Source organism: Tachysurus vachellii, chromosome 11, assembly GCF_030014155.1.
Source record: "Tachysurus vachellii isolate PV-2020 chromosome 11, HZAU_Pvac_v1, whole genome shotgun sequence".
Lineage (NCBI taxonomy): Eukaryota > Metazoa > Chordata > Actinopteri > Siluriformes > Bagridae > Tachysurus > Tachysurus vachellii.
In genome coordinates, this window is record NC_083470.1 from 11,280,737 (window position 1) to 11,307,718 (window position 26,982).

The 26,982-nt window shown below is 37.1% G+C and overlaps 2 protein-coding genes across 8 annotated transcripts; both read right to left on the reverse strand.

Moving 5' to 3' along the window:
• Nucleotides 1–103: 103 nt before the first annotated feature.
• On the reverse strand, nucleotides 104–4,035 carry LOC132853434 (glutathione S-transferase Mu 3-like). Its single transcript, XM_060881192.1, has 8 exons — nucleotides 3,899–4,035; nucleotides 2,295–2,370; nucleotides 2,059–2,123; nucleotides 1,890–1,971; nucleotides 1,468–1,565; nucleotides 797–892; nucleotides 568–678; nucleotides 104–420 (listed from the first exon to the last, which is right to left on the reverse strand). Exons 1-8 carry the CDS (start codon nucleotides 3,932–3,934, stop codon nucleotides 325–327), a joined length of 660 nt encoding a protein of 219 aa, XP_060737175.1. The 5' UTR covers nucleotides 3,935–4,035; the 3' UTR covers nucleotides 104–324.
• A 277-nt stretch (nucleotides 4,036–4,312) lies between these two features.
• ampd2b (adenosine monophosphate deaminase 2b) lies at nucleotides 4,313–26,982 on the reverse strand. 7 transcript variants are annotated; one of them, XM_060881119.1, is made up of 18 exons: nucleotides 26,814–26,982; nucleotides 15,226–15,347; nucleotides 12,825–12,955; nucleotides 12,507–12,575; nucleotides 12,312–12,420; nucleotides 11,521–11,707; nucleotides 11,255–11,396; nucleotides 10,964–11,053; nucleotides 10,557–10,686; nucleotides 10,198–10,392; nucleotides 9,986–10,117; nucleotides 9,195–9,358; nucleotides 8,918–9,044; nucleotides 8,617–8,780; nucleotides 7,473–7,593; nucleotides 6,470–6,643; nucleotides 6,192–6,302; nucleotides 4,313–5,288 (listed from the first exon to the last, which is right to left on the reverse strand). In XM_060881119.1, the coding sequence occupies exons 1-18, from the start codon at nucleotides 26,896–26,898 to the stop codon at nucleotides 5,076–5,078; spliced, it is 2,466 nt and encodes an 821-aa protein (XP_060737102.1). In that variant the 5' UTR covers nucleotides 26,899–26,982; the 3' UTR covers nucleotides 4,313–5,075. The 7 variants fall into 7 exon arrangements, with proteins under 7 accessions (XP_060737102.1, XP_060737101.1, XP_060737104.1 ...); XM_060881118.1 differs by having other exon boundaries at nucleotides 15,226–15,350; XM_060881121.1 differs by lacking the exon at nucleotides 26,814–26,982 and adding an exon at nucleotides 24,939–25,089.

Sequence of the window (26,982 nt, forward strand, 5' to 3'; positions counted from 1 at the left end):
CGTAAACGGAAAATGTTCTGAATCGTATTGCTGTTTCAGTAATGCTACGCTTCTTATTTACTTTACAACAGACAGGCAAAAAAAAGTCAAATGTAAAATGCCATTGAGCAAAAATCTTCCAGCTTTTATTCAGTGGAAATAAGAATGGTGCACAGTGTGTCCCTCTTTAAAAGTAGTAAACAAAATCACAATTTAAACGTCACACCTGTATTTGCTTTAAACAACTAATAAGTGCTTTGCTTGTATTTTTATTCATATTGTTTCCAATGCATTTTTAAGGCGATTTAAAACATTGCTCAACAAAAACTCCATTATCATCTGTTTTCATTCCTTCTTGTTTCCCCACTTTGCCATCTTGTTGTTTACAGGTGCTTTTAAGAACCTGCTGGATTTCATGTAGTCTGAGATCTTCTCAAGTGCCTTTAAATTAGAGTAACAGCACAACTGTTAGTCATCATTGTGCTTACTTTTTTCTTTGTATTTTTATGTTGTATTTTTTATACAGAAATCACAATAAATATTTCAAATAAGATTAAAAAACAAACAAACAAAGGCTTTAAGTCAAACCTCAAATCTGTCCAGTAAATCACTGAGGTTCTTGAAGTTGTCCAGGCATTTGGGCTCAAACATACGGTGCTGGTCCAACAATTCATACATGATGAAGTCCACAAATGTGATCTACATCCAAAGAATGCTGGATATATTACACAGCCTATGTAATGCTGGAGCACGAGTCATGTAGAGTGTAAGGCATGAACATTTTGTGTAGTCAGCATGTTTCAGTAAGAAGTGTTACCTTATCACCAGCAAACCACTTCCTCTCTCCCAAAAAATTAGAGAATTGCTTCAGAACTCCTGGCAGGGCATCAAGGTATCCCTGCTTTTTGTTATCCTGAACAGGTAAAGAAATAACAGGGTTGTATTAAACAATAAATACCACTGTTCTGTGTATTACACATGTACAGTAATGAGTAAAAACTGAAACTGGCAGTGTGATACATCCTGCAAAATGTAGAATTTCATAACATCAATTTAATTGTGTGTTTATGGTAAATTTCATGACCAATTAACTGTTGTTGCACATTACAAAAAATAACCATTGTGTTATTTCCAGTCACTTGATAAATTTGCTCTTAACAGAAACAATTCGGACACATTTTTCACCGCTGCCTAAACCTTTTGTCACTGCACTTCTAGTTCATTGTGCAGAAAAAAAGCATGTGCTGGACCACGTGCTATTTTAAAAGCTGCCAAATAATAATTGGCCGAACCCATTTGTTTATTTTTAAACTGTCTGCTGCTCTTATGTTCTATTGCATTTCACAACACGAGGGAGTCCATGATCTGCTTCTTTAGTTTAGATTTTCTCTAGTTTAAAAGTGGTAGTCAGTTCAGCAACATCACATGCAGAAAAAAAAGAACAGTTTTGAAGCAACACTTTTGCTTTTGGAGACTCTGAAAACTTACGAAATCGAAATAACAGAGCATGACAAATCCATTGCGGAAGTCCATTGCCTGATTCTCCAAGATATCCACTCTGACCTTCTCGTCCTCAGTCTCCCCACCTAGAGTCATAGTAAATAAATGTAGAGAAAGATATTAATAACCTTTTATCTAGAAACGGCAACATATCCACAAAAGCACTGTAACATAAAGACATTCAGTTCAAATACATAAAGTTTAAACAAAACCTAGTTTTGAATGTCTGTAAGCTTTTCTTTTTTTTTTTTTCATGGCTATTAGTAGCATTCGGTCATGTCACTTATAAGAAAAGCATTTCCATGACACCCTTGTGTGAAAACCATAATGATGTAATGACTCAATTATAAAGAACATTGTGCAGAGAACAGCTTAAGAAAGAATTCAAATCTTTCAAGTGAATGCCTTACAGAGGTTGTGTTTGCGGGCAATGTATCTCATTATGGCGTTACTTTGCACAATTTTCCTCTCTCCATCCTCAAGGTAGGGCAGCTAAAAAGAAAAGAATAATTACTTTAGATTACTTCAAATATTTCAACAAGTTCCAACTAGTTTTTTGCCGCTCTTGACACCACTTACATTAGCAAAGTCCGTTTTAAGCTTGGCCTTGTCATTGAACCAGCAGCTTTTATCATAATTGGGAGCTGTAATAAAAAAAGCATGTCAATGCATTTCTCCACACAAAAAATAGCCTTTTTAGGTATTTATTTGCATCAGCACTACTCCTTGCTAACTGTTGTCTTTCACCTGACAGCTAGAAAAGTGCACATGAAAATCTGGTATTTTAATTTCAGGTTTACTGTATTGTAATTTACCTTCACCACAGGAATAGAATTTATCCTCCCATTCAGTGCTGGTGTACTCCAAAAGAAGGCGAATGGGCTGAGCAAGCTGTTAAATAAAAACACAAAGCATTTATCCAGAGCGAATTATACTTTTATGTCATTTTATACAACTGAGCAATTGAGGGTTAAGGGCCTTTGCTCAGGGGCCCAGCAATAGCAACCTGGTGGACCTGGGAATCGAACTCACAACCTTCCGATTGGTAGTCCAGCACCTTAACCAATAGGCTACCACAGTTAGCTCATTGAGATCACTGCTTTACTCCTTCAGCTCTCAAACAGCTCCTTTTATTTTCACTTTACCCACCCTTCATTGATTCAATCAAATTTCTCTTTTTCTGTGCATTCTGATCACCAATATAGCATTATAACTACAAATGATGTCTAATAAAATCTATTTATATAAATGTACTCATTGTGATACATACAGGGAAAGATAATAATAACATCCTGCATTAATACATTATTGTACATGCTGGAAAATGACTTGCATATTAAACTTTATAGTTTAATAATAACTTTATATATTTAATAATATTTTTTAGCTTACTCATTTCATTTTAGTCTACTTTGGTTAGTTTTTCTTACAATACTTTAGACTGTCTTACTCTTTCATCATAATATGATATTGAATATCACTAAAATGGTACATGAGCACAGAAAGACTTGTTCTTGTGTTATTTGGATTAAACTCTGAACCCTGACTGTTATACGATAAGGTTTTCTTCTATTGCACTGTTATGACTACACAAAATGTGCCCATGTGACATTTCCCAGCAAATTTTTAGGGGAATAATAAAGATTTAGCACATTAACCAGAGCACCAGAGTAGATAAGCACATAAATATTTCACATATTTTAATATTTCAGGGTGGAGTTTTCCTTTACTTGAAAAGAGAATTTGATTATTTCTTTTACCCTGATGTTCACCAGATGTGAGCCGCACAAACACACACACACACTTCAAAACTGATCCAATGCACGCATTTCGGTCACGAATACACAGTATGATGAATCGGAATTACAGAATCCACCACTGCACTTTTTTTTATTTTATTTATTTTTTTTTTTTAGTTTTATGCAAACTACTGGCTAATCTGGGAACCGACTCGCTTTTCTGAAGTATCGAAATCAATGTTTTCACTGTTTGAATAAAAAAAATAAAAAATTGATTTCATTGTTTCGATACTTCAGAAAAGCGAGTCGGTTCCCACTGTTCACACACGGGTTCAAAGAGTCGACTCGTTTGCGAACGACTCATCACTATTGTTGCACCAATGTAACTGTAGTGAACTGAGGCGGTTAATTCAACTTAAATTCAAATTAAATGTCTTAATCTGACTTTCACTAATATGCTGCCTGCTAACTGTCCTGTTCGGATGCAAACAGGTCGTGCTAAAGACACTCCAAAACACTCTGCTAGTCGGTTTGGGCTTCGATTAGTTCCTACATCACACACTTATGTTTGTAACATTTACTTCAAGCCAAAAGAATATGAACATTCTAAACACAGTCAACGCAAAAACATTCACACATAATTATGATTTAAAACATGCATTACGTCGGTTAGCGCTTACCCCCCGAATATCCCAGTAAGCCAACTTCACCACCATCTTGAATACAACAATTGTGTGAATTCACACCAGACTTTGCGACGTTTTAAAGAAACTCGGATTCACACCCACCACACGAGTCCTCTTTGCGTCACTTCCGGACAGCCATGAAAGTCGTTACGTAAAATACAAATAATGAATCAAGGTCGTTGTGTTTACAAGCGAACGGCAATGTGACGACTTTTTATTTTTTTTTATTTCTGTATTAGCACTTGTACAAACTACAAGTGTATAAAACATTATCTACTATAGCTAGATATTTATTAAGTATATTATTATTCAGAGGTGAACAAAACTGCCAACATATTGTTTTATACTTTAAATCATTAGTGAATGATGAAAGATCAAACACAACTAGTTATTACATAGAGAACACAGAAGAGGAAAATAAAGTTTACTTGTTTTTTCAGTTGCAATAAATAATTCAATACAGAATTCCAAGTACATACATGTATAAAAGAAACTGTGGTTTCAATGGTTATATGCACTAAATAAACCAGTAAATAACATAGGTACCAGGTACAAGTCAACATGATCCAAATGTGTCTGACAAAGAAAAAAGGATGAGATGTTCATTTATCATCAATCACTGTGGAAAAGCAGTTCTGACACATAATCATTGTTCATGGCATTGATTTCCAATTAAAACTATCCCTAATGCACCAGTTTTGATGCCCATCATCTAATTAATCCCAGTCAGGTGTCATAGGATGTGCCAGGCCAGATTTTGATAATGCTATAAATAACTCCTTGAACAATAACAACACCAACACCACAAAGGTACACCAACATATAGCGGCGCATTGGTTTGTCATGCTTGCTGGGGCCATGGCATCTTTTTTTTATGGTAATATCTGATGGGAGCTGTGACCATTGGTGCAAACTACTGGCTGTTGACAAAGTGAGTTGAATAACTTTCAGGAATGGTGTTTCTGCAGGCAATACTGAAGACAGGCTCAGTAATCTAGTTTACATTCAAAAGAGCATGCACAACTTTGAAATGTTCACTTTTCTTTTTTGTGTTATGCACTATGTTTAACATCAGTTTAACACACCATGTATCACCTCAGATATGACTGACTACCAGTTTCCTCAAACAGCCCCGTTCATACGCTCTGCTTGGTGCTACTGTTCTCTTTCCCTACTGTGCACTCTGCACTGTGCTCATGCATGGAGCCTCCTCTTCAATGGTCTCTAGCTCCTCGCTCCTCACTGCCTGGGTGATCAGATTCAACTCTTCGCACAGTGTCTCAAATCTGTATGCCACACGAATGTCAGGGACATTGGTCCGGCGGATGTCGTTGCTTTCTGGACCTTCTCTGGTGTTGTTGGGGCCCAGCCAGTAAGTCTTCACCTATACAGTCATAATGCAGAAAACATTCACTCACAATCCACTTCATTAGAACACCTGTACATTAATGCAGTTACTTAACCAGCCAATCATTTGGAAGCAGCAAAGTGCAAAATATCATGCAGATGCAGGTGTGACATGGCATTGTGACATGGCTGTTGGTGCCAGATGGGCTGGTTTCAGTATTTCAGAAGCTCCGTGGATTTTCACATACAACAGTCTATAGAGTTTACAGAACAAAAGTGTAAAAAAAAAAAAAATTAATTAAATTCTCAGAGTAGAGAGTCTGCAGGCTGAAACACCTTGTTGAAAAGTCTAGAGTAACTTAAATACAACACTGGTTGAGCATCTCAAAACAAACAACACCTTCAGGTTGATGGGCTACTACAACAGAAGGCCGAATACAACAGAATTTTAATTAGATCAGATTTAATTGATCAGAATCTGCATGATATATTGCACTGTGCCTGAAACCTTTTATTATGTTTTATTCATATTTATAAATATTTATTCATGATTCAAGCTAAGTCAATATTGCAGTAGTATTAATCATTCATAATTAGTATATCTTTTCTGCGAATAATACAATGTCTCATTACTAGATGAACTTTATATATATTTATTTATTGATTGTAGAATATCTGACAGCCCTTTTTAACTTTCTATCAGTAGAATGGGATCACCATGTTGACTTCCAGCAGTGACACTGCAGTGTGTGGTGCTGGTATGATTGACAGAAAAACTGTATGTATTATTTTGCCAATTTTAGTAGACACACATTACATCTTATTCCACATACAACATGTATCCTCTAGCCTTTCATGAGTGCTTTGTCATTGTGCATAGTCATGATGTGTGTGTGTGTATGTGTGTGTGTGTCTTTGCTGTTGCAGAGTGATTCAACACCTTGTGGGAGAAACCGCTCATAAGTACACTGTTTCTTGCCAGCTCACACATATCACACGAGCTCAACTTCCACACCTGAGCAGCTATACTGTACTCCTCCATTAATGGCTCCTGAAATACACATACAATTAGATGCTTTATGCATGCTAGATGCAAATTATTTATGCTTCCCAGTTAACAAAATAGCCCAACATTGACTCTAAACAAATGCTTTAGCCTGTATTTTCAGCTGAATCTCTCTGTGTCTAAGTAAATGCTGTTGTTGAACAGACTCTGACCTTTGTGAAGTGAAATTGCAGAGGGTCGTCAGTAGATAAGGAGACCATTAGGCCCCTGGACAGATATTCAGGCAGCGGATTGCGATGGTAGCTAAGGAACAAGCTGTTGTTGCTCAGAGGAGACATGGCAATGCCGATCTGAGCCAGATAATACAGATACTGCAGCACAGGAGCCTGGAGGGAACATAACACATACACAAACACACCTGTGTCTCTTCTCACAATCCTGTCTACTATTCATTAATTACAGCTACATAGATTTACAAGCTCTGTATAGGCATGAAAATCATTTTCCAAGCAGTAAAAATATTTTTTTATATTGTAGGTATTCTACATGCAGTGACTGTGCATAAAATGTAACTTAATGTTAAATGTGTTATAATCTATGCACAATAAGAATAAAGTACATTAATAGCTGTTAAAAGAAAATAATAATAAATAAACCCTGGAGTTGATTTTTAATGTTCTGACCCCTTTAAGTTGCATATACCAAATGCCATAAAAATGTAAATGTAACTGTCACAAAGGTTTTTACACCACAGTAATGCAAAAATGTAAATTTATTAATAAACAAATATTACTTTAAATATTCATATAATAATAATTTATTTATGTCTCACATTTCGTCTATTCATACTTTTTGTTTATTCTTCTGAACATCCATAAAATGTTAGTTATTGTTATCCTTAACTGTATAACAGCCAGATCCTAGGCACCTGCTTTTTTTTTTTTTTTTTTTTTTTTACATCTCTTGTAATTTTGCAAACTAAAGTGGTTGCTGCTATAATTTAGACTGCTACAAAGTGCAGCAAATCTATTAAACTGCTTAAGTGGATTGTCCACAAGTCCCTGTGTTGTTACCATCATAATTATAAAATATAAGATCAAGCACATTATTATAAATCCCTGTTTGGCATTGCAATTAAAAAATTGCATTAATCAACCCTAATTATGACTAGTTAAAAAAAATCTTAAAAACCTAAAAGGTAAAGTCATATTTTACCTTCCTGAGCAGCAGGCCATGGGAAATGTTCTCTGAGAGCATAAAGCCAGACACCAGGTGGTGAATTGGTCCTGCTTCACCACAGTGTGGCCTCAGCACAAAGGTATTGAAGTTCCTGCTCCTGTAGGAAACAATAATTAGTGTTCATGTACACTTTTTAATAAGTCATAACCTTACTAACATAAGGTACATACAATATATACAGTATGCTGTTGTACTGTTGTAAAGTTTTGCCACATAAAAAAAAACAAAAAACAGCAAAGATCCCATAGGTGTCTGGTGCAATTTGTGCAGAAAGTTTGCTTGAGCATCTTAGAGATTGTGCCGCAGTTCCTCTGAAGACACTTTTGCACATGCTTCTTCTTTTGCTTTCAAATCTCAAAAGCGTATATTATGTTTTTGTCTAAAAATTGGTCTGTTATGTAAGATATTGATTTCTTTACTGACATACAAACATTTATCTGTAAGTTTTCATTTTTGGGTGGAAAATATAAAATAAATGGAAATATACAAAACTGACTGAATACAGAAGTCATAGAATAAACAAGCTTCGTCATGTGTTTCTTGAAGTAGCTCATTGTGTTTTTTTTTTCATATGTTTTGGATCAATGTCCTGTTGCAGAAATCACTCTCTTTTTAGCTTGTTGACAATGTCATATTTGCTTCAACAATTGATATTTACTGTAATCCACTCTTCCATCTACCTGTAAAGTATTTCCTGTGCCACTGGCTGCAAATTTACTGTACATATAGTACTGTATATTACAATACTGTCAGAACTCATAAGTAAATGATATTCAAATCCTATCCTTTTTTTCAAGAACATGACTGGTATATTATCTTAATTTGTACCCGGTATGATAGTAAACCTAGTAATTCCTTTAATCACTGCTGTTCTTCAAAGACATTCTAGTCATGATGAATAAATTATAAATATATGATAAATAAAACCTTATCTGTCGTTCCATAACTTTGTTTTGTATTTATTGTGGGAACCAGTGTTGTGGGAACCAGTGTTAGTGTTAAAATATTCATGATAATATTTAATTATAACATCTCGAATAAACATAGCGTCTCATGTTGAACACAGAGACTCTTAAACATCTATAAACAACTCTATTATCAGACATTGTATGAGAAATACCTGCGCAGGTGGTTTAGCACAGTCATATTGGCAAACGTGTAATAGAGATAGTAAGAATATGGTGGATTATCTTCCTCTATCCAGTTTGCAGGTAGAGGACTGTCCAGGTTAAAGATGTGGTGCTCTGGTTTGGACTCGTCATCCACACTGTCAAACCCAACCACCTAATGGACACAGCAGCATTTTGTTACACAACATTTTAAAAGAAACCAAACCACATTTACTGTAGGAGTTAACCTGGTGCTAATACCAGTTCTACACAGACCTCTAAAGACTTTAATAATGTCAGCTAAATGCTCACATGTTGCAGGAAGGCATGCAGCTCTGGGTGGCTGCTTGGGTTGATGGTGACTTCAAACAGAGGCATGAAGATGTTTTCCAACATCTCCTGGAAATTACTCAGCTGTTTCTTAGTGTGATAGACATCACTGCAGAGGAGAGACTCACTTATTAACAGGTTCCTTTCACATTCTTACTAAAAATGGCACCAAAGTCCAAAAAATATTTTGTTGTATAAGTGGCTTTACTAATATGAAATAAAATGTTATTTAATGTGACTGTAACATGAAGGTACTCACAACAGACGAGGCACTTGGACGAGCCAGCGCACGTTATCAGAGTAGACTCTGTGCTTGACGGCCCACAGTGCCAGCTTATCCCACTCATCCCTGGAACGGCCATAGATGGACAGACGCAACTCGACGTTCTGATATTTACTTTCCTCAAGATCCTCCATCACCTCCTGAAATGCAAAGCAGGGGATGAGGAAATAATTTATACAAGCTACAAGGCAACAAAATATGAATTATATATCACTCAGACTGAGTGTGACTTATTTATGTTTTGTTAATCAAATGAAAAAACAGTGAGAAAGTGAGTTTTCTTACTATAAGAAACGCTCAATTACACAAGCTATACCTAAAATCATTTTTATTCATAGTGTTCCTCAATTTTAGTGGGATCATCTTTCTGACTCTAAACATGTTCTTTAATCTTTGTCCTTGAGACAGCTTAGTAAGATATCACTTAGAAAGTGATAATATCTTAATATTCTATCTATATTTTACTATTTTAAGCTTTACAGAGTCTGTTTCTCTGGCTTTTTTCTAGAAATTAAGAAAATGTCCGTGAATAGAACAAAAATTGTGAAGCTTAAAAATATGCCTAGAAATAGGATTAATATGCTTATATTTGGTTTTTTAAAGATATTTTAACACTAAGATGTAATTTTTGCTGATTTCAGTGCTGATGGTTCACCCAACAAAGATGTATCAAAGAAAATGTATCAAACAAAGAAAATCATCTCAGAGATCATAGATGTACCTAAATCACCTAAATTACATGTGCACTGTAAATCAGCAAAATATACCTTGATAATGTGTCCAAAGTATTTCCCTTCAATATGGTTGTCTGTTTTAATAAAAATCTCCCGGAGGATGGACTCTCCAATTGGGTTGTACTTGGAGTTGAACTTGTCAAAGCGATGGAACGTGTTTCGATCCTAAGCCAACAGGAAGAAGAAAGTGAATCTGCAGCTGTAGTTTCAAGGAGTATTCCATACTAATACAGATGAGATCTTACCGCATGCATGTCGAGTGTGTCCACGCTGAGGTCAAATGCTGTCAGATTCATTGACTCAAAGACCTCCATAAGCGTCTGTTCTCGGCCTTTCTCCACGTGGACTATCTCCTTAGGGTACTTCTTCATGGCCCTCTTAATGAAGCGTAGAAGGTGCTTTTGATTCATGCAGGATGAAGCGTGGATATGTGTGTCCACCTGAGACAAGAGAGAGAAAAACAGAGGCATGATAATACAAGTACTAATAAAATATCTAAAATGTGTTTCTATAAACATCAGGTGCTATTTTATCCTAAAGCCACATAAACTTGTTTAAAGGAAAGCAGTAATTGTTTCCAGACTGAACAGATCCAGATATTTACCTTGCGTATGTTGTAGAAATCCCGATGAGGAACTTTCTTCTGAGCTGCCAACTCCTTCATTTCATTCAAGAGTATGTGCATCTGAAACTTGGAGCTCAGGTACTGCAGTCGCCGATAACAAAATGATTTTCTGTTGACAAGCCCAAAAGCTGGGAATAAAATAATCCTCAAAACTACACTGGACAATTGTTACAGAACAATAAATGGTTCATGCCCAGTATTATGCTACTATTGTTAACCTAATAAATTGTTTCAGAAAAAAATAACAACACAATTAAGGCACTAAAAAACTGACACATTTCATGTTTATGTGTGTATGACAATTATTCAGTATTACACCATCAGCACAAGACAGACAACAATGTACCTTGATCCTGGATTGTATTAAAGGGCTGTGCGTCACTTACACTGGTCCGTTAATGATGAGAGCCATCATGACATTCATGTCAGCTATATACTCTTGCAAATCAGGATAGGGAAGATCCAGCTCTACGGCTCTGGTAGGAAATGATAATGGTTTTTAACATTATATACAGTATAATAGCTATGGAGTGCTCTTTGTAAGCAATTAATACTACTCTAGCTTTTACCACTCAAGGACACTTTAGGCATACTACTGTGTTAGCTCCATATTCCTGAGGTATAAAAACACTTTGACACTTCAAAAATGAAATTGTAAATGACAGCAAAATTCTCACTTTTCCATATTGCTCTTATGAGTAAACACATGTACGACACCATCTATCATCTTGCAGCTGTAGGCCATGTCTGGTGGAAAGCTATTTGGGTCTAAACCATCATAAGGGTGGGTTCTTGAGACCGGTGGGTGGACAGGAGCATCTGGAGAAAAATATTCAATATGACATACATATACAAGAAAACAATGTGGTCCCTTATTATCAAATACCTCCAAAACGAGGCATGCCACTTTCTCTCATTATTCATATTTACACACAAAACCTGCCTGAAGTTATGGAGGTCTCAGGCAAATCCTGGTATACATTGAGTTCCAGAGGCCTGTCTCCAAGCTCTGTCAAGTATCGAGCAGTGGTCCTGCAAAAGCTCTGCATGGACAGAGCCATGTACTTCTCTCTGATGAACAGAGCTTTCACCACACACTTAGCAGCATCTAGCAGGTCTGTGAAGGGAACCTGGGGAAAGGGATAAACATAACATTCTCATTTTTAAGTTAATAAACAGGTTTAATTACTAAAACATATATATTGTCCGAACTCAGAACTTTAACTGGTATGTTCTTTTTTTTCTTCAGACTGTAAAGTTGTTTGAACTGCATTTAAAATTGTTAATTAATAGGTTAATGCAAGCTTAAAGTTCATTCATTCATTCATCTTCTACCGCTTATCCGAACTACTCGGGTCACGGGGAGCCTGTGCCTATCTCAGGCGTCACTGGGCACCAAGGCAGGATACACCCTGGACGGAGCGCCAACCCATCGCAGGGCACACACACTCTCTCATTCACTCACACAATCACACACTACGGACAATTTTTCCAGAGATGCCAATCAACCTACCATGCATGTCTTTGGACTGGGGGAGGAAACCGGAGTACCCGGAGGAAACCCCCGAGGCACGGGGAGAACATGCAAACTCCACACACACAAGGTGGAGGCGGGAATCGAACCCCGACCCTGGAGGTGTGAGGCGAACGTGCTAACCACTAAGCCACCGTGCCCCCCAAGCTTAAAGTTATATTCTTTTTATTTCTCAAATGAAAATATACTTTCTCTCTTACACCACATTGTTCTTCTCCAGAGATGGAGACTCTCTGGTACTCCCTCTCTGGTATGAGCTCATGCTCTGGATATAGATCCAGCTGTGCTTCACTCTGCTCTTTCAGATACCTGAACAAAGGCAAAAATAAAGTAGATTTTAAGGCATCATGGGTGCTTGTCAAGAGCCAAATGTCAAGAAGAGGTTGCAAGCTCACTCAAGGTCAGCAGCACTGTCTGTCTTCATAAAGTCCTGCTTGGCTCGGAGAAGAATGTCAGGCTCATACCTGTGTGTCAATGACAGAGAAATTACTTATTAATGCACTAGCCCATAAATGATAAAGACACCAAACCACTCTGGTAGTTTAGAAGATGATGATGTTGTTTAGCTTTGCCTTGAGTAAAACATCTCACACATCCTAACATTTGCTTTCAGATGGCTTAGAGTAATAAATCTCTTATTAGTGTAAGCATCACTCTGTTTTCTGACATGATTAAAAGCACTTGTCTGAAAGCAAGGAGATGGATTTTCTTACTTAACATCCTGGCTGATCTGTCTCTCAAGCCTTTGCCTCCTCTCCTCCAGCTGCTCGATGGGACTGTCCTCCGGAAACTCGTACGGAGCACTGCGCATCTCGCTCTCAGCCAGAGTGCGCGACAACAGCTCCTAACACAAGATACACACAAAAACACACAAACATCCATGCATACTATTCAATCATTCACATGTTAAGATATTTCAGTTGTTCTACTAGATTAAACTCCGCTCTTGACAAGAGAGATGAAGAATAAGCATCAGCTCTTGCTCAATTTACATCATCCATCATCATCTCTTTTAGACTTATAGCCAATAACAGAATACTTCTGGTTTTACTTGTCTAACTTTACCACAGGACACCTGTTTTGGTAAAAAACACCACAGAACAGATGTAAATCAGAGTAGCAGTAAAGCTCATTACAATGGTCTGGCAGTTACATTCTTTATTTTCTCGGCAATGGGGCTGATGGGTTTATATATTTTTTTTTTTTGTGTGTCCCCTAAAATTACCTACACTTCCTACACAGAAGACACAAAGAGAAAATCAGCATTTAAATTAATCAAATCAGTAGTCTTGTATTATTTTGATTTTAAACTTGGGTGTTTAACCTGTTAGCAGTTTGAGTACAAAATGTAGGAGATGTAGCATTATAAAGGCTGGTCAAAGTCACATGTCCTAGACATAGATTACATTTACAAAAATTTCTATAGGTAAATGCTCAAGGGGGAGATTCTGACCTGCACCACAAATGATATCACAGCACCACAGCACTGCGTTGTACACTAATATAAATGTAGTGTCAGGCCCGGCTCCACGGGGGGCCAGAGTGGGCCTGACCCACCCAATCAGAGGCTTGGCCCACCCTGGCCCCACACCACATAACAGCCAATCACAAAATTGGTGCGATATTCAATTCAGCTCGAGATACGTTATTTTCTAATTTCTGCCCAACCCCCTTTTTTCCCCTCCTAGACAGACAGACTTAGCTCATTCATTCACATTCACAAACGGACGTGCTTATTGCCCCTATTTATCAAATCTAAAGTTACTTAATTGATACAAGATTTGTTAAGGGGTCAAAAAAATATTACAAATGCAAAAAGAGAGAATGTAAAAATAAACATGTTAACCCTTTATATATATAAAGTCTCTAAATAGTTCCAAAATATGTACAAAAAAATATTAAAAATGAAGAAAACACAAACACAACAATAACAAACAACCCTAACAATTGTCTTAAATATGTGGTATTGAAACTATAGACATGAGAGATTAAAGCTGTTACGCCTTTAAAATATTCAGAACGAGTTCGCAGCTACCCCTGGTCTAGTCAGGCTTTTTTATTGTACATGACAGCTTATGTCCCAATGACCGGTCTTTGCATTACGATTAAAAACAGTATCAATAAAGTAAAAAAATGTGATGTGCAGTCAAGTCCTAGTGTATGCACTGTTTAAACGAGTGTTCTCAACTTCTCACTGATACTTTTGTGATTCGCAGAGTTTTGACAAGTTTTACAGCCTTGATATTGTTTCTTATTCAAAATTGGTGACAGAAATTTATATATATATATATATATACATATATATATATATATATATATGTATATATATATATATATATATACCTACAGTTTTGATCTTAGGCTTTTCATTAAATTATTTTTTTCCACTATAACACTTGTGTTCCTGATATTATTGCATTTAATGAGGCCTCGTTGTATTTATTCTTACAATAGATTCCAGATGTGGTCAAGCTACAATTTTTTGACTAAAACTAGATTAAAATTAAAAGACTTTTAGTCGACTAAAACTAGACTAAAATGATGAGACTTTTAGTCGACTAAAACTTGACTAACAAAAAAAGATATGTGAATGACTAAATATGACTAAAACTAACAAGGACATTTGGCACAAGACTAAGACTAAGACTAAATTAAAAATAGGTGACGAAATTAACACTATATAAATGTCAGTTGATCAGTAAGTTCTGGTTCTGAGGTGTGAGCCAATGGCTATGTTAATAAAATAAAAATGATTAGTGAGTAGTCTTCTCTTTGTGCCTGTTGCTTTAAATACTAAACCGTTTTAAGGACTGTTTTGTTTATAAGGTGCTGTTAAAATGGTTTCCAGTGTTTATGTTATGGCCAAAAGATAAATACACACTGAGGTTAAAAGTCAACAGACATTAGCATGTCAGTGCTATTTTTGCCAGACTTTTCCACTTGTAATATAATGTGTCACACAGCAGCCCATCTCCACCACCAAGTAACAGAAACAAACAAAAAAACATGTCAATATTACATTAAAAAATAACAATCAGCATCTAATATTAAGAGTTTCATAAATGATTCAGCCCAAGCTATGAAGAACAAGTGAATGTTGTTTGTAGTAATCACCTCAGCAATTTCTTTGTATTTGCCATCCATGGAAGTCCGCAGGTCTATCGGTCCGTGCTTTGCTACTGGGATGCCAGGCAAGGAATACTGGAAAGTCAAGAGATGACGTCCACCACGCAGGTCTACTGGAGAGAGAGGAAAAAAAGGAGGGAGAGAGAAAGTGAGAGAAATTTAAAGAGGGTGGAAGGGAGGGAGCTTGAAACAGACCTATTATGAAAACCTAACCAAGTTTTATTCATTATCAGCATCCACATACATGTTTTCCTGTTTTTGTTATTGTTCCTGCAGGACAGAAAATAGCAAAAATCGTTAAACACTGAAGGCTAGAGACCAACAGATGGCTGTGTCTCCAACACAATGGAGTTTTTCTGTGAAAGAACATAATTGTGTGTGTGTGTGTGTGTGTGTGTTTGTCCAGGTTTAGTAAGTATTGCGTTAGCTGATTGAATTGCATTCCTGGGTAATTTAATTGTTCAAGTCAGCTATCTTACTCACTGTGGATTTTTTATTGGAAACATTTTTATCAGAAACTAAATTCACTAATAATAAGCAGACTTTGCACGAGAACCTTTTCAATAAACTGGGTTTGAACTTTTTGCAACCCTTTCTGGACTGTGCAGTGTGATGTAACCAGTAATCAAAAATTCATAAAGCTCATGCATATTTAAAGAGTGCAGTCTTACCCCTGTTCTGCAGAGACACTGGAGCTCTTGCCCACAGACACACGGACACACGCACACAGACACACACACACACACACACACACACACACACACATTGTACTATACTCTTACTATATATAATTCCATTACTAATTCTTGTTATCCAACACCTATATTTAACCCCAACCTTAAGCTCAGCAACCAAAAGGAAAACGTTCTGAACTGACTGAATAAAAAACTGAAAAAGCTGAATTTTTGTGAGAAGCTGCAGCCTCTTCTGGGGACAATTCTATGGTTCCTAAAAGGAAATCCTCTGGTTCCAAACCTATGTGCGTGTGATATAAACACACACACACCAAAAATTCCTATTTTAGGCTAAACCATAATTACTAACTCTCACTGCATCATTAAACAGTTACACTGCACAGGTCCAGAGGCAGCTGAGGATAAACGTCTGAATATTTTAGCTTAGTAATTTCTGTTCTTGTGTAATTTCATGCACTGTTATACAGTAATACCAGTTTAAGTAGATTTTAGAAAAGCTTGCTACCTCATTTAATGTTACCGTTACACAGTTTTACTAACATTTACAAAATAATTTGTTAAATAAGAAATAAAAAAAATATGTAAATAAATAAAATGATACAAACTGAGGCAGCATGTGGTAAAGACGGTATTTAGAATGACTCAACCTCTCACTATTTTCAATGCTAATGCTACAATTTATTTCAGTGATTTAATTGCATGACTAATAACAGGCTCATGTAGAGATTGGTTTGCAAGTTGTACATGTGGGTTGATATGGAGCAGATGGAGAGGATAATTACCACAGTCGCTGCTCGTTACCAAAGACCATTAACAAAGAGATAGGGGCAGCAAGTAAACACACAGATTAGTTCTCTTACTCTGTGTGTCTCTCTTCTTCCTCGCTTTTTTGGTCATTTCCCTACTCCCTTCCACAGGGTAGCCATGTAATTATAAAAAAAAGCCTATTATTACATCCCATGCATACTCTGGCATACAGTTATGAAACACTCAGGTTTCTGATGGGACAAAATGCTGTGGGAAAATAGCATGTGTGTTAAAATGGCTATAACACAGTGAAGGTCCAGGACCACAGACACACAGGCGAGCGTGCTGCCTACTGTCTAATCTCTTAATGAAGGTTATATTTGGAGCTGCAGGCTCCATGGTTATATAATGCCAAACCTATTCTATCCACAAAAGTCAAAAACCAATTTTACTCATTTCATTCTTATGAGATGACTGCAGACTACAAGAAATGGATTTCTAATTTAGCACGGTAGCACAAGTCACACAATTGTTTTAAAAAACACGTATATCATTTAACCAGAATCCAATTAGACAATTTTAATGAATCCATCCATTTTCTACACTGTACATTCTAATGAGTCATGGGGAACCTGGAGCCTACCCCAGGAGACGAGGGGTACAAGGCAAGGTACATGCAACTGTATATAGGATGTCAGCCTATCGCAGGGCACACACCCGTTCACACACTATAGACAATTTACAGATGGCGATCAGTATACATCACATGTCTTTCGAATGGGGGATAAATCTGAGTAAGCAAAGAAAAACCCAGAGGACTTGAGGGAGAACATGAAAACTCCACACACATGAGAAAAAACTTGATAACCACCAAACTGCTGTGCCCCCAAAAGCTAGCATGGCATAATTTCAATGTTTCATGTCTAAACACAAAGAGCTTCTAGCAATAAGACTATTACAGAATATCTCAACCAAATCCTAAAAGATTCTGATCTTACTGTTCAATATATGAGCTTCAATTACCATGGCCTGATTCATCAGTAATCCTGAAAGGATGCAGTCTTCACTAGTATATAGTTCCAAAATAACTCCCTTCCTCCAGCCCAAGGTTGCTAAACAATGTTGCTAGTGTTGGAACAGTTCATACTCATTCAATCACTCACATTCAGTAACCATTTTATCCTGGTCAGTGACGTGGTCGATCTGGAGCTTACTGCAGTACACTGTCTGTGAAGCAAGGAAATATCCTGAATGGGAAGCCAGAAGATAGAAGGCATCACACAGTTCCACATTCACACAATTTATCCTAGCTAATGCAACTGGCATTATGTTTCTGGAGGGCGGAGGAAACCTGAGATTCCAATGGAAACCCACATGCGCATGAGGAGAACATGGAGAGAAAAGCAGGACAGATAGTAAGCCAAGTTCAGGATCAGGACTGAGGCTTTTGGAGCTGTCAGGTAGCAATGCTACCTGCTGAGCCACCATATCGCCCACAGTTCAAACAGAAATGACACAACTGTGTGGGCACAAATGTTTGTTTACAACTGTGCGAGCAACCCAACTTTAAAACAGAGCAAGGCCGAATGTCAGAGTTACATCTTAATGACATTTTTTTTTTCAAACAGGACAGTGAAGACAGGTCTATTCCAAAATAAAGGGTTTGTGAAACAGTCTGAATGAGAACTACACAGTTCAGGTACAAGCAAGGTCTTTGGACCTGTGGTAATTTACTACATTTCCTTTCTTACTCAAATATGATGTTAAGAAACATTTTCAAACCATTTGCCTCAAGTAATTTGACACTCAGATCTGGTTCATCCAAGATTGTAAGTTGATAATTTTTTAAAAGTTTCAGAACTACTGGAAAGGTTCCTTCCTGTAGTGGCAATGCACTTAAATTTCCTGAGCTCCTTAAAGGGGTTCCTGAAATGTTCCACTCTTGGAAAAAGAAATAAATGACTAAAGTTTCTGAGTTACTGAAAAATGTCCTGTAGTGAAAACACACCCAAGGTTTTCTGAATTCCTAAAAAATAATTTAGTTGTGAAAACATGGCTTATGTACAGGAATTACTGACAATTGAAGAGGTTCATGAAGAGGTTATTCACCGAGTTTTCCTAAATTGCTTGCTTCATTCCTGCTATAATTCATACTTAATCCTATGACGGACACTCGGGAAAGTGTTCTGCACTTCTGTTTGGTTTAAGGTTGGAATAAAGCAATATATGGAACTCTCAAGCAAGGTTAACCCTCTGTAAATTAAATTTAGTCACAAAACCATAATCCGGGTTAGTAAACACACTATAAATCCATATGCATAATACACTATAGACTCCACCATCCTGAAGGTAAGGGACAGGATTAGATTATTCTCAATTTGAATAAATGCTATTATTTTGAATAGCTATGGCTGTTTAATCATTTCATGATGAGTATAAGTGTATTGTGGAAACAAGTTAGGGTACAGTCCCTTGTGCTTATTTTATGGGTGTATAGAGAAAGCACTAATATTATGATATTATGCCTGTGATTACCCAAAAGAAAGAACAATGTAAACAAATTATAGCTGTGTTTACATTCAGCAACAATATTGATCTAAATTGAATTGAAGCCATTAAGTTTTATTATGTTTACAAAAACTCAGGGTGCCTGACCTCATGATTGCAGTTGACTTTGGCTGCTAAAAGCAGTGTATTGATTCATTCCGTATCAGTTTATCATCAGCAAGGATAAATAGATGACACTTGGCTCTTGTGTCTGCCCATGAAGTACAAATCTCTCAACACAGACAGCAGAGAAATCTGGGTCAAATATGGTTAGGTTTAGGCACACAAGGGACAGTTATGTCATGCCAGTCGCAAGTGTATTGTGGGGCAAAATATCCTAATGGTAAAAAAAAAATAAAAACAGGCCTAATGATCAGCTTGAAATGACTTAAATGCATCAAATACTTTTCACTTATGGACTGAAAGTGGCCTAGCTGTAAATTTGAATTGTCTTCATGATCATGAATTATGCCAGGCAGAATCAGTTTATTGATGACTATTGATGATTATGTAGGCCAGATGAATTGTTGATGTTATTGTGGGGAAATGTGGCTATTGCTGCCTCAACAATCTTCACTTTCTGCATATGTTAGCTTTGCCACGAAGGCAGGCAGCATGAAATGAATGTGTAGAACAGTCTGCACGTGAGAGGACTATAACAAAAATACCTATTTATTCATAAGAATAATAGGAATAATGGGGTGTATGAACATCATACCATGAAAACTGTTTAAAAAGAGTTAAATCTACAGCACAAGCTATATATGTAATTTGTCCTTTTAAATACACATTATTTGTAAGTTATGCAAATTCAATGAGTCAGATTTAGTGTTAAGGTTACCATAACAACAAAGAGTGTGTGAGTCTATTCACTGCTTTTAGCTGCTCGTATTAAAGAAACATTTGAAATGATTGGTATTTCAGTAAAAAATGTCATTTTTACAGGGATAGCAAGAAGACTTTATGCTCAGTGTTTAATATTTATGCCACATTCAGCAGCACAAAAGTTTTTGAAAATAACAAAATGCACACATTAGCTGTTTTGAATTACTTATTTTGCAGTGTTTCCAACATTCAAAGCCAATGTTTGGGAACTGCACATGAATTATCAGTGTTTATGGTGTGATCTGGTCTGCCAAATGCTGTAAATGTAAATGTAAATCTGTTAAACCTTACAATAACTATCAATAGTATAAAACATATCAAGAGGCAATAGAGAATAACACTGTAATAATGTATAACAGGAATAATGTTTAAACACATTTTCAAACCAAATGCTTATTGTGATGCAGAGTGGAAGCAAACAAAAAGTATGGCTCATTCTAAATACATGAATGCTTTTATTCTGAGTGGAAAATTTGGGTGCATGTGAGAGCAGCTAGTTACTGTCAGTCCCCCATGTGTATAGGGATTTAACTGTTGACCCACCGGCTGCTTGGGTTTTAAGGGTTAAGCCATATGGTACCGTCTATCCTTATCTGACACACACCCGAACACACTCCCCCTCTCTCTCTCACACACACACACTCATACACACACACTCACACACACTCATACACACACTCTCTCTCACACACACAGAAGTGCAATGAGCTGACCTGCAACGCATGGTATTAAAGCTGTATAATAAAATTTTAAAATTTCCTAAATAATTGTTTCTAATAAAGTGGGTGTTTGATATTTCACGTTGCATTATATGACAAAATCATTAAAAATACAGATCATTTTTTACAGTAATATATTGGGAACAGTTTTTTATTTTTTTACAACAATGGTCAATTAAATGTGATTAAATTGTTGTTTCATACGTTAAATGCTTGCAGAAGAAATAAGATCTGCTTAATATGAAAAATGCAAACAGCACCTCAAATATTATACTCTATATTATACTCTACACATTTGATATCAAGGTCCAAGTTAAAACTTCCAGCTTATCTAGTGTTATATACCAAGTTTAAGGGGGGAAAAACTATTAGCAAACAACAAGGTAAAACATTTTATTCATAATGGGCTATAATTACCTGCTGGGCACGTGCACCTCCTCGAGCTGTTTACACCTGCATTTAACCGGCGTGATGAAAACGGAAAACAATTGAATATTTTACTTTAGATGTGTTTTATCATTTTTTTTTAGGTTATTGGGTGAATTATGGGTTAAGATTGTAAAAATAAGTTACACTTAAACCCGTCTAGGTTTGACTACATTAAAATCATGCTTTATTTACACTCTTATTAGCTCGAGCGTATTTGCTCTGTATCAGCAGACTGATTCTTAGAATGATACGTGGTAAGTGAATGAATTGTGCTACTGTGCCTTTATATGTACACGGCCAATGCTGATGTGGCGTTAAGGCTATATGTTAGCCTGTAATTAACGTCGTCTCGCTCTTAACTCTGCCGCTGTTTAAAAAGTACATAAAAGTGTAAAAAAGTAATGAAGAGCGCACGCGCACACAAACGCACACTGTATGTTTTAGGCCCTTACACTGAGAGCAGAGCTGGAGACACTCAATAAACATCACTGAAATAGCTTCTTTTTGCACGCTCTCTCTCTCTCTCTCTCTCTCTCTCTCTCTCTCTCTGTCCCTCTAGTCAACACACACACACACGCACGCGCGCACACAAACAAACACCCACACATAGGCACAGACACATATACATTGATGTAGTGTTTCCCAGGGGGAAAGCGTGCACTGACAGCAAAACAGCTGAGGGTATAAGAATGGAAGGAAAAAGAAACAGAAGAGGGATAAAAGCAGGAGTGAAGAGAGACTATTAGAGAACAGGCGTCTCATTTGGAACTGCATGATCCAGCTGAGGAGAGATATGGATATGGTCTACCGGTTTAGGGATGAATGTTGTTTCTCTATAATGACACACAGGGGAAAGAGAAAGAGAGACAGTAGGAGAGAATGGGAAGAGGGGGTTGGGGGGTTAGCCAGACCACACAGGCACTCTACAGCAACACAAAACTATAGCATTTGATCCGATTCACTCATTCATCCGCATGCTTGTTGCTGTTTCTCTAACTCAACCATACATACAGTAAACTGATGGGACGGATGGATCCACTCCCCCCTCTCTCTCCTCTTCCTGGTTTGTGCCAGCTGTCTGAGGCAGCCTCTGTCGTTCCTCTGCTCATTTAAATATCTCTGACACGCAACCGGACTGTACCACCTGCGTGCAGGGCCAGGGGTGGGGGAGACTTAGCAGCATCCCTGCTGCCTCTGTGGATAGCAGGGCCTCTGCTTAATCTCTCTTTAGTACATCTCGGTGACGCAGTGTGAGGACCGCATTGCATGTACAGTTTTTCACGCACTCAAAAGCAGAGTGGGCGACATCTGTGTGTGTGTGTGTGTGTGTGTGTGTGTGTGTGTGCGTGTGTGTGCGCGCGCGCGTGTGTGTTTTAAGACATCAATAATAGGAAAAAAAGACAGAAACCGGTGGGGATATTTTTTTTTACAAATACAGTTTTGACACTCAGCTGTGTATTATGTAACAGTGTATAATACACAGAACTCGATATCTATTATATTAAGCTTAGTTTGAATACTAATTTCATATTGTACATATAATGTATAAAGAATGAGATATTTACTATTATCAGCTGTCTTGAATGTGTGTCTTTTTTTTTTTTTTTTTAACTTTTGTATCTTTTGTATTTTTATCACCTTGAACTGGACTATTTTGGGGAGTTATATACTATACCACAAGCTTCTGGCTGTTTGGATGATCAGTTCCTCTGACCAAGGACAATACTATGAGGGTAGAAATGAAGGACTCCATTAGAAATCTTTAGACTGAGCCCCTGGTCACTGTTCTGTCAGTCTGTGCTATGAGCTGTGACATGCTCTGTGTCCCCTGAATGCTTCAGACTGATTCCATAATTCCAGACTGGTTGCATAAGTGTACCCAGCCTTTTAAAATTGTGGATACTGCTGTTTTCACCTTCAATCTCATGTTCAAATGTAATGATCATACAGATGTCATCAATGAATTGCTGTTTTTGTAGGATTTTCTTTGCATCATCTTGGTTTCATCTTGCTATAGAAGCCATGCTCCACGAAGAGCTGAGATAACATGTATGGTATCTCATTTATTGCAAGTTATTTCTCAGGAGAGGGGTATATAAGTTTCTAAAACATAAGCTGTATCACGGAACACCGCAAAAGCCATCTTGAGCAAATAATGAAAATGGTGCACCATAGTGCCATGACCAAGAAGAAGGCTTCCCTCAAAAATGTATAAAATGACAAGAGAAAACATAACAGGAAGGCTGCCAAGAGGCCTACAGAAACATTAAAGGAGCTGCAGGAATATTGGATTAACTAAATCACCTTAAATCATGAGGCAAAATGTGTCATATTCTGATGAGACAATAATTCCAAAAGATGTTAGATTTTTGGTGCAAAAAACAAAAGCACATCACCAAAAGGACATCATGCCCATACTGCAGCATGGTGGTGGCAGCATCATGCTTTAGTGCTACATTTCTTCACTCAGAACTTGTGTGGGGCTGCAAATACCAGTTGATTTTAATGCAATTCCTTCAGGTGCCTGCTAGTGAGCAGACGATGAAAAAGAATTTCACCTTTTAGCAGGACAATGACCCACAGAACACATCCAAATCAACAAAGGAATAGCTTAACCAAAAGAAGAGCAATGTTTTTGTATGTTCTAGACAAAGACAAAATCAGTATATATATCTGTAGGTCAAGTCAAGATGTGCCATGCTGATAGACTCTTACCCAAAAAGACTGCGTGGCGAAAATAAAACCAAAAGGTTCTTCCAACAAAGTATTAGTTTAGAGGTGTGCACACTTATGCAACTAGGTTATTTATTTTTATATTTCCTTTTTTATATGGTGTAATTTCACATTAAAGGTGGATAAAGATATGAAATGATTTATCTTGGTTTCATTTATTATATAAAAAATCATTTTATAGATTTATGTCTAGACTTTTTTATATCTGTTCTATGTTTTTGTACATATAGTCTATTTATTAAAACGATCACCTTAGGGACACTTCTAATCAGAATTAGAGACTTCTGATTAGATATTCTTTTAGGTTTTTGTAAATCACACTCCCTCTGTGTTGGGGTAACTTCTGTTTAGAAATTATGGATCGTTTTTTACACGCACCATGTGTGTTAATTGTCTCTATCACTTCATTACTGTTAGTTTATGACCATAGGGCTGCTTTAGCTAAATATTTTTCATCATGACTGCTGTGCTAAATTTTCCCCCCACATAAGTAATGTCTGGTCAACAATGTGTCTGTGGTGATCCATTAACACACTGATGAATGGGGTAGAGAAAAGCTGAGAAATGATAAAATGGCAACTCAGTGCTGTGCTTTCAGCTCCACCATGTGGATATCACTAAGTATGGCGATAACACAACCACTATGATCAGTTTATTCACACATAATTCATAACATTCATTCATTCATTCATTTTCTACCGCTTATCCGAACTACCTCGGGTCACGGGGAGCCTGTGCCTATCTCAGGCATCATCGGGCATCAAGGCAGGATACACCCTGGACGGAGTGCCAACCCATCGCAGGTCACACACACTCTCATAATTCATAACAGGTTTGATTAAAATAATACATTTGATTATAATAATAAATGAACGCCAGCTAAGCTTTGAAGAGATACGAAGAAATTCTACATGAAAATAATTAACATGAATTTTGCCCTACCTACCTTGTCTTGACCCTCCAGCGGTTTCTTTAGAATTGATAGACATGACGTATGTAGAACAGATGAGAGAACTTAATGCAGAAGTGGTCTGTAAGCTGGTGGAAGGTTGTGAAAGACAGTAAAGTAATTCCAGCCGTATAGTAACACAGAAGAGCCAATAGTGATAAGACCTACCCAGTCACTCCCTCAGGGGTCGAAGTCCAAAGGTCATCGCTGAATATAAAGGCAGGAAGATATAGCTTGATAGATAAATTTACCCTCATTGGTTATGTTATGAATAACTAAAGAATATGGTGTAGCAATTCGAAGGCTAATAGTCAATACATGTTGACAATTGACTAGATAATAACTGTAAATAGTTAAGGAACCATAACAGAGAATCAAGATAGAAACTATATAATGTGCTTTTGATTGAGCAAGGCCTTAAACATTTCACTCACTGCCTCTAAAAATATCCGTGATATCTTTACAATTTTGCTAAAATGATATAAACAACATTAACCGAGTTGCTTTACTGTTCTGAATTTATAGAACAACCTGAAAGAACCATTTGTGCAACCAGTCAGTACCTAATTAAATTATATCTATTATAACTAATTATCTCCATTTTATGCAATTTCTTCTTTGTGGTGGTGTGTATTCTCTTTAGATTTTATTTATTTATTTATTTTGTATTTAGAAGGTAATGGGGCCATTAAACTGTCAGGTTCGCCATGCTGTGATCAGACAATGGTGAGGATCCACCCACGCACTAAACACTGCCTCGTTATTGTGGAGTGGCCGCTGTGGGCCTGAGTGCTTTTCACACCAATTTTTAGAGAAGTTCATTTTGGATGAAACCTTTATGCAACCTTTTAGCATGTTTCAATTGTTCTCTGTAAAAATCACACGGACACAAGCACAGACTTATTGTGAGAATTAAAGTCATGTTCACCTGCTCAGTTTTTTATTCTCAGGAAAGGAAAATAAATAATATTATGTCATTATTAATTAAGAGGTTTCAGTTCTTGGATCAACAGATGTAATCTCCTGTGGAGTGCGAATCACAAGCCACCTGTTAGATTGTGTAGCTTAGATAATTATTCCACCTCTTTAGCAACTCTGCAGCATGGTCACAAAATTCATACCTGGAGCTGATCAAATTTCTCTCACGTACATGAACATGTCAGAGAAATCTGATGCTGAGTTTGATGCTTGTTTATGCGCTTTTCTGATACAACCATGTTACAGTTTGCTGTTTTTTTTTAGCGTCATCAGTACCCAATAAAGATGGTTTTTATGAAACTCAAGCCTTGTGTAAAAGTTATGTAATGTTTATTGGCCACAGTGAAAATATCTCTTATAAATGTGCTAATCATAGCCCCCTGCTGTGGCAGCTCACACATGGCAGACTCTGTTTTTTTGGCACTTATATTAAGCACGTCAGTGCAGTAAGTTTAGCACAACTCCTCATTTTGTAATCAGAACCACGTCTTTTCACCACCACACATAGTGTGGATAAAAACAGGAACTACTGGATTAAATTATTACACGTCTACCTCCCTGGTACATTTTATAAGCTCTCTTAGATTATTTATGACACACTATATGAACTACCACATTTGATCGATTGCTTATTCATGATGTGATTTTTTTTTCCTCAGCAGGTTTAGTTTAGGATGTATGCATAATGAACCATATCACGTTCACTCTCGTCTTTCACTCTATTCAAGAGATCTTGATAAACCAACAGAGGATGTGGTGCATTTCCAAAAAGAAAGGTACTAATTGCAGTAATGCTCTCTAGATGTATAGTAAGTGCATTCATGTGATGTATATCCTCTGAACTATTTATAAATCATGACGTTTTGTAGTTGGATCATAAACAGAGTCTCTTACCTGTGCTGGCAGCATATTGCAGGCTTCCCCTTTTCCTGAAGGGGGATGTGGGTTTCTGTTTACCTGCTGGCAGCTTGGAAGACATTTTTCCCTGTGTTGGTATGGAGGAAGATGAAGAGTTGGCCAACAGGCACAGCGGACTCCGTGTGAAATGGATAGATGCAGAGAG

What these genes read in the sequence shown, in the direction of transcription:
- LOC132853434 (XM_060881192.1), bottom strand. Translation starts at nt 3,934, where the DNA reads ATGGTGGTGAAGTTGGCTTACTGGGATATTCGGGGG. An exon ending in CTTACTGGGATATTCGGGGG is followed by an intron (nt 2,371 to 3,898) that starts GTAAGCGCTAAC and finishes TTTATTTAACAG; the next exon opens with CTTGCTCAGCCCATTCGCCT. An exon ending in TGCTCTGTTATTTCGATTTC is followed by an intron (nt 893 to 1,467) that starts GTAAGTTTTCAG and finishes TTACCTGTTCAG; the next exon opens with GATAACAAAAAGCAGGGATA.
- ampd2b (XM_060881118.1), bottom strand. Translation starts at nt 26,898, where the DNA reads ATGTCTTCCAAGCTGCCAGCAGGTAAACAGAAACCCACATCCCCCTTC. An exon ending in ATGGCCTGCTGCTCAGGAAG is followed by an intron (nt 6,644 to 7,472) that starts GTAAAATATGAC and finishes TGTTCCCTCCAG; the next exon opens with GCTCCTGTGCTGCAGTATCT. An exon ending in TGAGCGGTTTCTCCCACAAG is followed by an intron (nt 5,289 to 6,191) that starts GTGTTGAATCAC and finishes ATGACTGTATAG; the next exon opens with GTGAAGACTTACTGGCTGGG.